Source organism: Haliaeetus albicilla, chromosome 2 (assembly GCF_947461875.1).
Source record: "Haliaeetus albicilla chromosome 2, bHalAlb1.1, whole genome shotgun sequence".
NCBI lineage: Eukaryota > Metazoa > Chordata > Aves > Accipitriformes > Accipitridae > Haliaeetus > Haliaeetus albicilla.
In genome coordinates, this window is record NC_091484.1 from 54,676,627 (window position 1) to 54,693,144 (window position 16,518).

General features: G+C 38.2%; 1 protein-coding gene and 1 long non-coding RNA gene across 3 annotated transcripts in view; one reads left to right on the forward strand and one right to left on the reverse strand.

Annotated features, from left to right (window-relative positions):
* CDK6 (cyclin dependent kinase 6) overlaps window positions 1–16,518 on the forward strand; it is a 140,961-nt gene that overhangs the window by 110,092 nt on the left and 14,351 nt on the right. For both annotated transcript variants that reach the window (XM_069775039.1, XM_069775036.1), the window contains exons 6-7: window positions 11,365–11,415; window positions 15,397–15,532. In XM_069775039.1, the coding sequence (XP_069631140.1) occupies window positions 11,365–11,415; window positions 15,397–15,532 (187 nt within the window). The remainder of the gene's footprint in view (window positions 1–11,364; window positions 11,416–15,396; window positions 15,533–16,518) is intronic.
* LOC138683348 (uncharacterized) lies at window positions 7,617–12,622 on the reverse strand. Its single transcript, XR_011322927.1, has 2 exons — window positions 12,298–12,622; window positions 7,617–7,927 (listed from the first exon to the last, which is right to left on the reverse strand). It is a non-coding gene; the product is annotated as an uncharacterized lncRNA (long non-coding RNA).

The following is a 16,518-nucleotide window of genomic DNA, read 5'->3' on the forward strand; positions in this document are numbered from 1 at the left end:
ATGGATGATGGTTGGACTCGATGATCTTGAAGATCTTTTCCAAACCTAAATGATCCTATGATTCTAAAAGTTGCCCCAAAAAAGATTCAAGTAGGAAAAAAAGATTTCATGTGAAATCACTAATAGCTGAACAGGATAAGTAACAGGAGAGCTCTCAATAGGTGAACTCAGATCACTATGCACTGTCATGGGCCAGTGAATGTAAATCTTACAGCTTCTCCAGCCTGAGTAACAGAGTGTATTCCATGGAACAAAGTATTGCTTAGGGCAAAGTTGTATTTAGTTTAACTGTCCTTTGAAAACTGTATCACTTTTCCTTGCATGGTTGCTATACATACCTTCTACCTTAAATGCTTATCTCAAGTTTTTCTGCAGGTGTTTATTAATTCACTGTAAGCCAGCACAGCTGCTAAAAATTAAAGTATTTTCTTCACACCATCCTTCTAATACACTTTCATGTCTTTTGACACTCAGACTCAGCAGCTGGAGAAGAAGTTTGAAGTTGAAATTTTACCTCTGCTCACATAACAGTTTACTGTTTAGTACTGAAATGTTTTCCTTGCCTTTCTTGTCTGAAGGGTTGTAATCCCCTTTCAGAGATTTTTTTTTCTGACCAAGAGTGTTTTATTACAGCTGAAGGTGATGAGACATATTAGTTGCAGGGGGGCAGCAGTTCTTCTTATGTTTCAGGTTTATCTGAAAATTTAGAAAGGCTTAGTGCAACAGGTGCCATTAACACCTAATATGGGGGCAACAAAAGTGATCATAGATCAAAACATGTACTCAGTACCACATAGGAGCAGCCTAAGCCCAGTTAGAGAGAAAATCCAAGGATTCTCTCTCTTAGATTGTAATGTTTTCCCAGAGGAAAAAAAAAAAATAATCCAAATAATCCCTTTTTCTTGGATTTTATTCCGTGTTGAGCATCTTATGTTCTAGATTGTGTAGAACATTTTGAATTCTGTGTTTCCCTTCAAATATGGAAATTTGACATCTATTGGAGCTCTCTTGTCTGAAGGCTCAAAGAGTGCCCATGTGCAGCCTCTGTTACCTCATTATCACTCTGTCACTGTACTACCGCAGATGACAGAAAAGATTTTTTCTTTCAATTTTTTTCCAATGCTTTTTATAGTTGGATATTTGCTTTTTTGCCTTACTCTTCCCAGCTGTAGAATTAAAAAAAAAAAAAAAAGTTAGACTTGTAAATTAGTCAAATACATGTACCATCTTCTGTGTAACTCATAATGATGGAACTAAAGCATCATTTGTAACACTGTCCTTTCTCATGATTTTATATTACATATTTAGAGTATAAGCTCTTTTATCTATAGGGTATACTTCAGTCTGTGAAGCTCCTTGCTTAGCATTATTGAGAAAGAAATAAAACCCTAGAAAACCTGGGAACACATACTTGGATTGTAATTTGCTACGTATCTTTGGCCAGATTGAATGAACCGTTATGTGTAGTATATGTGTTCCTTTTACATTAACTTGCTTCTCCGTTGATATAGAAGAATCAGGGATAGGTAAGAGTATATGTGTTCCTTTTACATTAACTTGCTTCTCCGTTGATATAGAAGAATCAGGGATAGGTAAGAGTTTCCTTCAGGCAATAATTACATGTGCATAGACTTTCAGCTGATACAAGAATGACAACACTGTTACACGTTTGGTTAAAAAGAGTTTATTCCAAGAGAAATCAACCTAATGGCACAAAATCTTTTAGTTTAAAGCTTTATTGGGAAAACAATCTAATTGAAAATATTCAGTTTGTGGAACATGAATTGGTTTTCAATTAGAGGGCCTCAGACTTGAAAACCTATTACATATCCCCTTGATTAAAACTAGTTCCAGCATTAGAGGGACCCTCAGAGCAAAGTCCATTTTAGAAGGATTTTTTTATACCAGTAAATATGGTAAATATCAACTGATAAGCTTTCTCAGAGTCATCTTGACATTGCAAGAAAAGTTGTGAAACTATAAAAAATTAATTCTGTATCTCTGAAAATTGTGATTTGAATAGATTTTCACGGTGAAAATTCACACAGGATAAAGGAGTAGATACTTCATGTAGAAGACTGCTTTCCTTTCATTTGCATAATTGATAAAGACTAGGAACAGACTCAAACTCCTATTGCTTACCTTGAAGGTACGTCTTTTGCTGTGGTATAGATGTTTTAAATCCACTTCTTTACAGCATTAAGGAGCACATTCACACTCTGACTAAAACGTGTCATTTTGGAGTGCTGTCTGCTAGATTTTTAAGTGAGGACTAAATTATGAGTTAAATGAAATGAGTGGTGAAAAACAGCTCTGGCATGCTCTGGAAGGAGGATTTCGATCTCTACAAGGAAAATATGGGCAAATTTGTTCACAGGCACAAACACCTGGAGGTGAGTATTTTCCTGAGCTCTGCACAGGCACACACACTGCCTGCACACAGCAACCCGCACACTGATTTGCACCATTGCTTATGTGAGTGAACTGGAGAGGAAGGAGCCCTCTTGGCTCCTGTCCATCCACATAGGACAGCCTTTATCTTACCCATAGTTCAATTACTGCCTTCAAACCCTAAAACGGAGTTGCACAAGAAGAGCAAAGAAGCATGGCAGTTTTAGAGAGTGCAAGTTTAGAAAGGGGATATAAAATAGATTCATGAGAGAGAAGAGAATACAGAAAACTAAATAAGTGATCATGGGAAGAGCATGACCATATTGTATTTGTCATACCAGTAGTTCTTTCAGGATGCTATAAAAATGCAGAAGCCTGCAGTTCAGTTACATAATTAAGCTTCAAACTGCTGACTGACAAGGTAGATGTAATTTAACTGTGTGCAATGATGAGGTGGGTGTTTAACACACAAATAGTTAAATCATATTGTTGGTACAACTGTCAGTACAAACAAGAGGAATGCTTCTTTTTCTACTCCAAGCAGAGACCATACATTTTTTTTCCTTTCCCTTTTTCCAGGGTCAGTTGTCTATGTATTTCCAGAACTTGCTTCATATGTTGGAACAATTTTCAAAATGCCAGTGTTATATCATGCTCCCTGAGCTAAGATAACGACTCTTAAAGCCCTGGTGAAATAAACCTACAAATCTTCTGGAAAAGCAAATGTCCACAGATAAGAGAACTGTGACGTGTGTGCTGAGGGAATAAGTGAAGGACATTCAACCTATCAAGGCTCTTCCATTACAAAAAGTAGTGTTAAATGACGAATGCTGAAGCAGTTCTGCCTGGGAACAGATGAGAACTGCCCATGTTAGAGCATACTCTGGTCAAAGATAATATCTGCACTTACCTTACTTTGGGGGTTTTATATATATATATATGTGTATCCTTCTGTTGAAGCACCTTTTTTTCTTATAAGAAGTTGTGCAACGAGATCTCACTTGGCTTGATCTTGGGGTTGTTGATGTCTGTGATAAAGCTCCCTTTTATGTCAGTGGTGGGGGACGAGGCCTATCATTCTGCTCCAAGGCCACCTGGGATCTTGAAATACGATGCTTACATGAAAGGTGCCAAGCAAATGTTAAGCACCCAGAAAAAGATCTTCCCTTGCCCAGTTCCTAAGGGAGCTTTGAAGATACTTATATTTTCTCTCATTTATGCTCTTTCTCTTGCTTTTTGCTGTATTTTTAATCAACAGCTGAATCGACACAGTAGGCTGGCCCTGCTTTGGTCGTAAAGCTGTACACAGTGCCTCTGTTTGGTTTCCCTTTTACTAACATTTCCCTTTCAGTTATGCTTGCAAAGGGAACATGCATATCCATCTGCAAATACCTTGTGACTGGTCCACTTTACAACTCTGGCTCTTCCCAGGCTGCCAACCTGTATGTTAAAAACCCTCAGAAAGTCCAGCACATAATACAATTGTAATACAATCATTTGCAGCAAAGCAGTGCAAACTTTTCATGATGAAAACCCACACCAGGAAACATTCATCTGATGAGCAAACTTAACCCCCAAAGTGATGGCTAATCTTTTTTAGTGTGTTCTCTCTCACTGTTAATATTGTTTTCTATTTTACCTTTTACCTCCTTGTGCACACCAGTGGCTTGCAGCTTCCAGCCACATTTCTAGTAGCTCTGGACCTGTACATGAACTGTCCTGAAAGCTCACTGTGCTAGTTGGGTCTTTCTGTCATTGGCTTTTATCTACACACAGCTCAGAAAGCCCCTTGCTTTCTCAGTTCAGGCAGAAATCCCATATGTTTCTTAGGAAATAGACTCTATGTGCATTTAGGGGTCAGAACATTATCTTTAGTTTTAGAATTCATTTACTTCATTTTAAATAGCAATGGGGAACAAATTCAACACACTACAGCACTGGAAGTTTGCAGTAGTTTTCCAGAAACTACATGTTTTCCTTTATCTGCTCTAACGGATGACATGAGAAACTCCAGAGAAAATAATTATTATTGCAATTCTTTTGATGTACTAGACCTGATTCTAATAATAGTTTAATACTGATATAGCCCAAATTATCTTAGAGATGTTATTCATGATTGTGGTACTATCCTACTTGAAGAATGATAGATTTTCAGTTAAAAAATTGGGCTGTTAAGACTAAAATGAGAAACTCAGGATGGCTGATCTGTTTTCTGTCAGATTTTAGCTGAAGAGTATTTTCTCAGTCGTAAAGTTTATCTATGTCATCTTTCTTCTTAGATGTAGGAGAAGAGAAGTTTCTTAAAAGTTTTGAGCAATTTGTGATCAAGTATAATAAGCTCTACATGAAGTAACTTCTTCCTATGCTGTGTCTGGCACCCACCCCCACAAAGATATTATTAAAGGGAAAGGAGAGGGAGAAGTACAAAAAATGTTACATTTAAAATGAGAACTCTGAATTGCACAACAGCTGAGGCAAGTCACTTGTGACTGGAAGTGGGTAACTGTCCAGAGCGTGCAATGTTGTCAGCTGTGGCCTATTTTCAGAGTAAAGTTTTATATTGTACTGTATTCATTTTACCTATCAGAAGAGCAAATGGCCTTCATCTTTAAACAGTGATACATATTTTTTCCTTTTATCTTGCCTTAGTTTCTCTTTTCATGCCTGCAGTACGGACTTGTCCAGGGGATCTGTCAAAGAGAAACAGTGGTGGGAACAAGAGTGAGGAATCAGCTCAGAAATAATCCCTCTGAATAAAGGTTTCTACAGGACAGTCTAGATCATGTTACTTCTAGTCATCTCATAAATCTAGATTTAGGTCTTATTTGTTTTTAATTCTAAAAATGAAAATATTTTCTTCATAACAAGTAACTAAGAATCTGGCAAAATTATTTGCCAGCTATTCATATTTTGTAATATGAAAAGAAAAAAAACCATAATTTAAATATATCTTTGAGTCACACACTATGTAGCTTGGCAGGTTTCCCATGGCACGATACAGGATTCCTTGGCAAATGCTTCTTGGCTTTAGCTTTTTTAGTTTCTTCACCATCACCTTCTTGTTCTTATACACAAAGACATACAAACTCCTAGACTTAACTACTATAACCTTACCAACTTCTAAAATTCCTTGTACCACTTCCATGATCTGCTGCTATATTCTTTCCCTTTACATTTTTCTCTCCACTCTGTCAAATTATCATGGACTTTCAACACCTCCTCCATCTTGTCTAATGCCTTCAAAGCAGCAGCTACCTGTTCTGAAATCGCTGCTCTTCTTCCCAACACTTCTCCTTGCTATCTCTTCAACCAGACTGTCTAAGCCCTACTTGCCCAACAAGCAAGTTGTACCTTTTCCACCCATGATGCTCTTTTCATTTTAGGGGGTTCTTGTATGACTTCACTGAGTACATGTGGATTGCCAATACACAGACTATTCACTGAGAATATTGTATATATTCAAGTCAGTAATCAAGAGATTATCCTTATGGTGATAAGAAGGAAGGGGATGGGATTCCCGACTGCTGTTGTCACCACACTGAGCAAAAGGACTAGCAGAAAGAATCCAGATAGTTATTTTGGAAGTTATTTCTTGCATATCTGGAAAGATACAAGGCTTGTCTAGCCTTGGAGGCACTTGTATTGGAACTCTAGAATTGTCATGATAGCTCTGTAATACGTTTTGGTTAGAAAGAGAATTTCTTGACTTTCTGATCCATTTTACCTGATTAGTTTTACCATATTACCTGTAGTTTAATAAGTCAATGTCAGAAATGGAAAGATAGTTTCCAATCAGAATGTCACTAATGAGTTCAAAATGTCAGCCACTATCAAAAACCTGCAGAAATCTTTTCCTGTGCCTCAGTGCATGTGGTTTTATTAGACTATTTTTTTCTCTTGTGTCTGCACTGCAGTATAGACTAGAGCAATGCTTATCAATATCTTTAATTCCAATCTTTATGAAAATTCTAACTTTTCTTATGGAAAGTTACAAACCCTCTTTGCTTTGTAGACCAAAGTCTGAAAGTAAAGTCTAGAAGTAATATAGCCAGTTTACAGTTAAACCTCATTTATCTCTTGGGTGTCCTTGCATTGTCATTGTATACAATACTTTTAGAATTGCTTGGGCATGTCCATGGAGTTGCACCAGAGAAAATTTTTTCATGGAGACTTGCTTAGGAAATGTTTATGTCTCAGTTTTTACTGAGTAGCACAGACATGAAACATGGTGTCTATAAAATAAAGTACTCAACCTCTCAGACACCAGTATCCAGTTCAGGTAGATAGAATATTCAGTGAAGGTGAAACTCAGCATGAGACAACAACATGAGCTGAGTATATTCCTTTGGACAAGAGAAAAGAGCCTAAAGTTGGTGCATGGTGAAATCTAATTTGTTCAGCTACGTATAAGCATGAGAGCCTTTCAGCCAGAAGATTAGTGGTGCAAGTCCTTCTAAACTATAAGCAGATGGTAACTTTTTCAGAATTTGTGAGGTTTTACATTGCAACCTTATATCGTGATTTGTATTTTTATTTCTGTATTATCACAGAATCACAGAATGGTTGAGGTTGGACGGGACCTCTGGAGATCATCTGGTCCAGCCCTGCTGCTCAAGCTGGGCCACCTAGAACTGGTTGCCCAGGGCCATGTCCAGATAGCTTTTGAATATCTCCAATGTGGGAGGCTCCACAACCTCTTTGGGCAACCTGTGCCAGCGCTCAGTCACCCTCACAGTAAAAAAGTGTTTCCTTATGTTCAGAGGGAACATCCTGTGCTTCATTTTGTGCCCATTGCCTCTTGTCCTGTCACTGGAAACCACTGAAAGGAGCCTGGCTTCATCTTCTTTGCACCCTCCCTTCGGGTATTCATATATATTAAGAAGATCCCCCCTGAGCCTTCTCTTCTCTAGGCTAAATAGTCCCAGCTGTCTCAGCCTTTCCTCATACGTCAGATGCTCAAGTCCCATAATCACCTTTGTAGCCCTTTGCTGATGTGTCTCCAGTATGTCCATGTCTCTCTTGTACTGGGGAACTCAGAACTGGACCCAGCACTCCAGATGTGGCCTCACCAGCTCACCAGTGCTGAACAGAGGGGAAGGATCACCTACTTCGACCTGCTGGCAACAGTGTTCCTCATGCAGCCCAGGAGTTACAGGCATCTTTGTGTTGGGCTGCCATATAAAAAGGTAGATAGAGTTATCTGTGAAAATAGTCACAATGCAGACTCATAGCTAATATCCATTTAATTGTGCAGCTGCACATTTTGTACGTCGACAGCTAAGGTACATGCTTATTGAGTCAGTTGGAGTTTATTTTACCAGGACGGGGTAGTAATAGGGTGCCTCCAACTCATCTTCATATCTGTAGGCTAAGGGTATTCTGGTCCTCCATTAGACATGAAACAGGTTTTCCTCCATTCAGTGGGCACCATTCCAGAGGCAGTGGATAATGGTCTAGCTCCAAGGCCTGGAGGAGGAGTGGTCAAACAAGATGGACACCTGCAGATTCCCAGTAACATTTCCCTCCTCTCCTCTCCCTAAAAAATCAAAGAAGCAACAACCAACAAAAATAGGAAGTTATGGGGATACAACAACATCTGAGACTTCTTGAGCAAATAGGGTCTTAGGTGCACTGTGAGTTATTTCGTCCCATCTTCTTCCCTACTCAAGTGTGTGTTTTGTAACAGCAATGGCGTCAGAGCCCTCAGAGCACGAATTTTGTAGCAAGCAAAGTCAGGGAAGGTTGAGAAGATCAAGGAACCAAAAGGCAATGGATAGCCCTTTCCTCCACTAGAATATCCCTCTTCCTGAGACACATGTACACACAGATTTTAGGAGTTCTTTGGAGTCAGAGGACAGACTCACATCTTCTCCATGCCTTTCCCGAGGAAAAAAAGAAGGAATTCTACAAAATCAGACTCCCAGAGTTTAACCAGTCTTACACAGATTATCATCACAAGGAGGAGAACATATCCCCAAATAAGGACTTCTGGTTTGAGCTTGCATAAATAAACCTCAGGGAGTGAGTGGGTGAGCAAGTCAGGTGAAAGATACCAAGAACAAAGGTGAAATTTTACATTTCTGTGGCTGCTGAGTATGCTCCCAGTTCAGTGGTACTGGGATAGCTGATGTCCACCTTTAAGAATAGAATTAAAAAAACAATTGGCTTGAGGTGAAAGTTTTTATGTGTGCTGGAATTGCAGTGCTGGCAAGTCATTACTAAAGAGTATCTAGTGCCAAAATGTGAGATGAGATCTTCATACAGCTGCTGATTAAGTGGATATACTTCCCCAATCATACATCCAATATTCCAATTGAACCTCCAGCCAAAATTCATGAGGCAAATTTCATTACATTAGTGGTGCCTAACCTGAAGTTGGCATTGTATTGTAGTCATGATGGTGGGGTGGATAGGAGGCTGAAAGATGAACTAATAACACTTCATTATGATGAAATATCAAAGTATGTTGGAAGGTCACCTTGTGTTGTATAATTATATATTCAAAAGAATTTCAGCCCTTAGTGAATCTGAGACAGCAGCAACGATGGGAAAAACCTCCCTTAAAAATCCCAAGAATCATACTTGTTTTGGCATGACACTGCCTAAGGTGATTTGCGAACAAGGCTGACTTTGCCAAGCTTTCACATTAATGCAAGGTTCAACATACATTTTAAAACATTAAATCAGCTTTCCATTTGCATGGATAGAATTATTTGATTGTGTAGATTTTGTTAGTTTAAAGGGCCCCAATATTCTAATGCTGGAGCCAAAACTAAATACTTAAAGTAACCGTATGTTAATAATTCTAAGCAATCATTCAAAAAAAAGTCTAAGGTTATCATATTTTCTGACTTTGGAAGATATGGAGTGTTTCTGCTGCCACAAACAATACTAGGATTGTAGCTACTGAACATTTTGAAAATCAGGCTCAAAACTTACAGCAGAAGTAGATATTCCTGTCTGAATGAAGTTAAACTTTGGGTTTTTGTAGAAGCCAGTATTGCTGGATACCTTAAAGTTTAAAAAAATACAGAAACCTCTAAGTATGAGTTGAAATGGTCTTGTCAAAGAGGCTGCAGTTAGTAAATATCATGTATATCCAGGAAGCAGCGCGTAGGCTTATTTATGATCTATTTAGAATCAAAATAAATAAAGCCCTTTATAGACAAGCAACAGGCTACCGCATTTTACCCCATGAGTTTCAATCTGATGTCATATGGTTTCAAATCAGACTTGAAGAAACTGTTCTCTCAATGTCCCTGCGCAAAGCAGTTTGCGGTGTAAGTTGATACAACATGACCTGAATGGCAGCAAACACGAAGGAGACAAAATGCATGTTTAGTTCATCAAAGATGGTCAGCACGTATTCCAGTTATTGCTCTGCTCTTTTTCTTGGTGGCACAGATTTCTGCAGAGACTACTATGTTTACCTGAGAAATGTCACAGTGTTCTGGGTCTACTTACTGTATTTGGTGTGGACCCACCAGATAGGCAGAGACATGGAGCTCTATTGTCTATGTGAGTGTCAAGATGTAAAGCGCCATTTTTCAGAATTAACTCATGGTTAGCAAAAGGAGATCCAGATCCTACACCTGCTCCTGCGTATGGGCAATGAGAGGGGAAAGACTATAGCTGAGTACTTGTTGCTCTTCCAGTGTAGATGGGAGATGTCTTGTCCTATGAAAAGCAACAGTGAAATTATGTTTTTGACTATCACTGCTGTTAAGGTCCTGTATCAGACAGAAGAAAAGGAGTATGCGGCGAGGCAGGAGAACTGACGTTTCTCCGTAACCAAAGGCTGCCGGTGAAAACATGGAAATATGTATTGTTTGTCAAGTCACCAGGTCTCAGTTGAACAGTTTTGGAAACTGTAACTCTAAGTTTAGAGCACGCACTGTACTCCAAGAGCTGTGCTCCAGAAGAGAGGGGCAGCCTGGCTATCAATCAACCCAAGTTAGTATCTCAGTTTGCAGTGTGTCTGAATTGCATTTCTTGGAGTAATCTACCATTTGTTGAACCAAAATGGTACGCAACATCTGGGGCCTGATCTTCACAGATGCCCTCATTCTTGGCTGGATCCTTAATCATCTGTCAGTAATCTGTTGGAATGTCTTGGGAGTTTACACATAAAATTGCACTGTTGATCACACCTTACTGAATTCAGCACAAAGATGGTAATACAGCCATACAGCCATACAAATCTGAATTTTGTATTTTACTTAGGCACTATGGGGTGATAGTATTTTATAAACCATGAGTGAAAATATTTTAAATTGCACTTTGAAAAGAAAAAGTATGTACCACTCTCTGAAAGTATTTTGAGACGCTGTTTATTCTAAAAGCCTTTGGACATTCTGCCTATTAATTTATTTCTTTCCTGAACATATCTTTATTTATGCAGCAGAAGTATTCCTCTCCTTCAAGGTAAATTCTGTACCGTTTCACACCCCATTCTTTACAGACCTTCACAAATTCATTGTCATTTATTTGACCCTTTAAACCTAGGAGAACATTTCCAAAATACAATATGCAAGAAATTTAATTTTGAATTTAGAGCCATAACAATTAATGTCTAATTTTATTATGTTTTAATGAATTGCATGACATTCACTCTGGTTTTGTCTCTATAAACAGCTATTTAAGTGTGTTCTTTATAGTGAAAAATATTTGTTAATGATATCATTCAGAGGAAGGTATTCATTGAGAGAAAGTTATTTCATTCATGTTAAAGGATGCAATTACATTTTCAAAAGTAGCATGCTCAAAAATATGTCTCATCTGTCCATTCTTTTATCAGTTTTCGTAGAAACTTGAAAGGTACACTCACAGACTGGATAAAACTTGGAGGCAGAAGAAGTGATGTCACAAAAAAAAATAACATTTTCACCCTATGTTGGCAGCTGTCAATGACAAATATAAATTCATATTCATTAAAGCAAGTCATGTCCTAAAAATATTTCTTTGTTCTTTCAGACCACTCTTCCGTGGAAACTCAGATGTTGATCAGCTAGGAAAAATCTTTGAGTAAGTGATAACTAGTTTCACTATGTCAATACCTGCTTAACGTTGAAACACTGTGAGGTTTCTTTGCCATGTTTTTATGCAATAATGTGACTAGAACAAAGTATTCCTAGAACATATTTCCTTTTGCTACCATATGCAACATGATATTTCTGTGTATTCTATGTCAGAGTGGGAGGAGGAAGCAACATGGAATATAGTTCTGCAGAACTAATAGCCATCATCGGGAAGTTGAAAGACTTCTGTTTCAGGCTTTTTAAATCTCTTAAACATATTGTGCATGTACCATTCATGCATATTCCTAAATAGTTAGATCCAAGAGATTCTCTTCACAGAAACACAAATGTTTTACTTTTCAGTAATTTCTTTGTGTATTTCAGAAAACAAAATTAGACTACTTTAAAATTGTTATTAAACTGAAATCTCTAAGACGATTACCAACAGCTTCTTTGCGGAAAAGACTTGTGTACTTAAGAAAATATTTTAGCTTTTAAAATAAACTGTGTAGCCTGTTAAAATGATTAACCATCCATATTTTGGTCAGGAAGGTAACTGTGAGAACAGAAGGAATATCAGCATTTTAACATGTGCTTTGTCAGAGATGAACTCATTGGCTTTATTTTAAAACCATTTTACAATTCTAGTTTGTGTTTTTCTTCTTTAGATTTATCAAATGGGGGGCGGGGGGGGGCTCCAAACTCTCTGAGGTAGAATAATTCTCTTCCAAAATATGTTCTTAGTTAAAAACCAGAAAATTAAGCTATTGATATTACTGATATGATAATTAAGTAGGATTATATAACTTTTTCTTGTAAAAGCTCTTCAGAGCAAGGAATATTTCTGAATTTATAAGAACCATGTAAATTTAAGATCTGATGTACTTACTGTGTAGTTAGGATATCAAAGCCATATAGGGCTGGTCCCACTCCAGAGAATGAACGCCCATTTGCCTCTGCACCTCTGTCTTCCCTTTTCGTATGGAGAGGCTGCAGGGATCCAGGGATCTGGATGAAATAAGAAATAGATAGCAGAGAGAGAGGGGGGTGGGGCGGAAAGGCTGAAATATTATTCTTTTAAAGATATCCCAAAGGGAAGATAGTAAAATTTCTGAGAAGAGCTTAAACAGAACAAATATTGAATTTCTCTGTTTAATCATTTTTCCAGTTCTCAAATCATAACAGATCTGTTTCTAAGCATTTTCATTATTTAATGCGAGGTTCCTAAATTGCAGGTCTTGCTTTCACACAGTTGACTTCCCTTTCCTGCATACCATACCAGTGTATGTGACTCACTTGCGTGGTTAATTTGTCATGCGCTGAATAGCTCTTCCTGCCCAATCCAGAAAAATCAGTCCTTAAAGTCTACTTTTTCTTCTTCTGCCAAAGCTACTCCTTTAGTCCTACAATATTCTGCTTTATTAAATGAAGACAGTTTTGATACATACAACATATTTTATAATTTAAAAAGACATAGCTGTGATTTTTTTTAAGGATTTTGATTCGTTTATGACATTTAAGGGGAAAAATCAAAATTAACTGGGATGGGATTAAATGCATAGCTGCTAGTGGCAGCCTCCAACAGGGATATTTCCATCCCTAGGGGCTGAGATTACCTGTGCAGAAAAGAATTCATCAAGAAGAGAAAATGCCGTGCTAATTTTAGAAGAAATTCCTTATTACACATCTACTTCAAGAGAAAGTTTGGGTTTGCTTCTTTTGTGCAGTTCTCCTTAAATAGTTCAAAAGTTGCTTGGGTTCTGGGGAAGTTATGCTAAATAGTGTTTATTTTGTATTTTCACAGCTGGAGAACCCCCTACAGTTAGGCATAGCTCTTCTTGTAGGAGGATTGTTTCCTTCTACAGTAGTGACTCATTCTGCAGAGTAATTTGGACAGAAAGTAGTTTTGGGATTTTCGTGCAATCTGGAGTGATGCATTCTTTCAGATAATGGGGCTGTGGTCTACCTTTGCTTTACATGTGCATTCTGATTTGCGTCAGGTAAAATTCCACTGCGTTTGAGGGTAAATCCCTCGAAGGTGGCCCAAAACAATTTCCTGCTTTTCAAGGACACCATCAGCGTGTGGAATACCCTCATAGATTTCAGGCTAAAAGCTGCAATGGTTTGAGCAGACTTGTCTCCCATTGTGATCAATGGGAGTGGAAAGTACTCGGCGTTTCTCAAGACCAGGCCTGAACCTTTGGCAAGAGGTGAAACTCATCCAAGATACTCCCAAACTTAGTCACTGGTAGTGGTACCAGACCAGAGTGAGGGCACCTACTCAGACATTCATTATTAGCAGTTCTGAGCACTACGTGAGTGTGTAACTAAAAATGTCTCCCCTTTCCACTCTTGGTCTTGTCCACCCTACCTGTCTGACAGGCTGCCTCCTTGTTTCTTTTTGTTAGCTTTGTCTGTGCCTGTGCTTATTCTGCCCTGTTCATGCTCCCTCATGCAGACATTAACAAAATGGGACTAATGAAACACATTTGAATGGCAGGTTAAACTTCATTGTTATTTATAATACTTAACTCAACCATCTTCCTGAGGTGCTATTCATATTAAATTTAATACAGGTCCAGATCCTCAAACAGCTAATCACATGGCTTTAACCACTGTGGCCAAGGGAGTTGCCCCATACCTCCACCATACCTGTGGTGATAAAAATCATATTCAATTTTTCATACAGATTTAACTTACCACTTCCCAAGAGCTGTGATGTCTTCAGAGGTAGTAAAATTAAATTGTCCCGAGATTTTAATTGCTTTATCCTTCTAGCCATGCCATTGTTTTGAAGACATATTAATTTTCAGAGGTATTTTAGGTGAGCCAAATTACAATCTAAAACCCATGTAGGTAGATGCGGAGTAATTCCACTGAGGTAACCTATGATTTACATCAAAGTGTTTGGCCCGTGGCCTCACCCAGTCTTACTACCAACCTCAAAAAGAAGAAAGGTCAATGCTGCTCCCTAGTGGTCTTGGGCTTAGTGCAGACCCAAGTATTCAGTGACCATTTTTTCATGTTCCTTCTTGTCTTAACCTGTCAGCGTTTCCATTAAAAATCTCGATTTTACAATCTGTAAAAATTTCTTTTCCCTGAAACCTGACAAGTAATGTATGGTCTTTTCCAGAATTTCCATCAGAAACTCGCGTTTCAACCCCGCAAATATTAGCATCAGACTAAAACATGAAATGTATGAGATATGATCCATCACTGGAGGTTTACCTACTATTTCATTTATTTGGGTTTTAAACCTTACCATGATTATTTAATAAGTATAAATATCTTCTAGAATTTAAAGCATAAATAAATATAAAGAGAAATTAAAATATTCTATTAAAGGGTAAAGAAAAGCTAAAATATAACTGAAAGTGAAAACATAAAGACATTCGAGTCCTATGCCACCTCTGAATTGACACTTTAAAACCTGTATTGTGAAGCAAATAAATTGTTTAAATTTGGGCAACAATTCCTGCACACAGCTTTGAAGCATTATGAAACATCCCTTTTATTGCCTTACCCTCATCTTGACCCACACTTTTCTCTCACTCTCTATTCTTGTGAATAAAGATCCTTGCATGCAATTCCCCTTTGAAATTTACTGCTTTTAATCAGCCTGGAGTGACATGTGTTGCACCATCCAGTCAAGAGCTGAGCAACTTTCTTCCAAAGCACTCAGCCCTTTTCCAACAACAACAAAAAAAAAAAAAAAAAAAAAAAACAAACAAACAAACAAAACAAAAAAAAAAGAAAAAAGAAAATTGAGACCTAGGCCAGAAAATTGTGCTGGCCACAGAGTGATTCCTACCAAGCACACTGAGGACCTATGCTCATCAGCCTCTATTCACAGAGATCAGTGCACTACTGTACAATTAATCTCACTTAAACGAAAAGACTTATAAAGTAAACTGCCACTCAGTATAATCAATATAAAGGGGAGACTGCATAAATGTTCAGACCCAATGTTATGTTTTTCCTTTCACAGTGTAATTGGACTCCCAGAAGAAGAGGACTGGCCTAATGACGTTGCCCTTCCAAGAAATGCTTTCACTTCCAGACCCACACAACCTATTGAAAAATTTGTACCAGATATTGATGAACTGGGCAAAGACTTGCTTCTTGTAAGTTTCTATTTGTTGTTCTCCAAACCGCATGACCGATAGTTCCCACTGTGCATGCCACATGCCAAGAAACATTTATGTTTCCATTCAATGGGGTTATTAAAGAAAAGCTCGAAAGTAGGTAGGCAAATTCATGTAAATCTGTGAAACATCAGCACAAGGACACCACCAGCTCAAGATGTGTCAGAGCTGAGAATAGTTAGAGACTAGGAAACTGTGTCAGGGAAGTACCTGTTTGACCTGTCTTTAGACCTTATGCTTAGATCCTCATTACTGACCACTGTTGTGCCACTGATTCAGCCATTGTTATAGTATAAGCCTGACATGAGTACAAAAACTGATCTACCATTTTTCATGGTATAGTGGACCCAGTATAAAGCAGAAAATAGGCTGTAGAGGCAGATTAAATCTTCATGCCTTCTACTGAATGCTGAAAACTTGAGATTTGGAATTCACCAATTGTTCCCTCTTACAAATGTCAGGATTGAAGAGAAGCAAACAAATTGTGCTGGTACAACTGGTAACACTGAATTCAACCAAATTATTTCCATCATTTTTATAGATATGTCATAAACCCCAGCCCTGAAGTTCAGTCTTGGAATGGAATATAGGGAGTGGCCTTACCTCAGTTTGCCTTTTGCCACGCTTGTTGAAATCTAGCTTAGTTTGTTCTCTGGAAGCCTTTAAAAGATCTTGGTTCACATGGGCTCGGTAGTGGGGGCTCAGTACAACTCTTGAAAGACTTGCTGTGTCCCTTCAGAAACTGCTATCTCTGGCCTGCATTATCTATACAGAACAGCAGATCATCCTCCATTGTCCTTATGACTGCAGCTTCCAGCTGCGGTAAGCTGAACTACATCTGGACACTTGAAATGGCAGGGGAGAAACGCATCTGTTGTGCTTGCAGGCAGCTTGGAAAAGGAAGCTAGACATAGACAAGAATTAGATTCTGGAAAGAACAAGGAATAATATATGGCAGAGAGCTC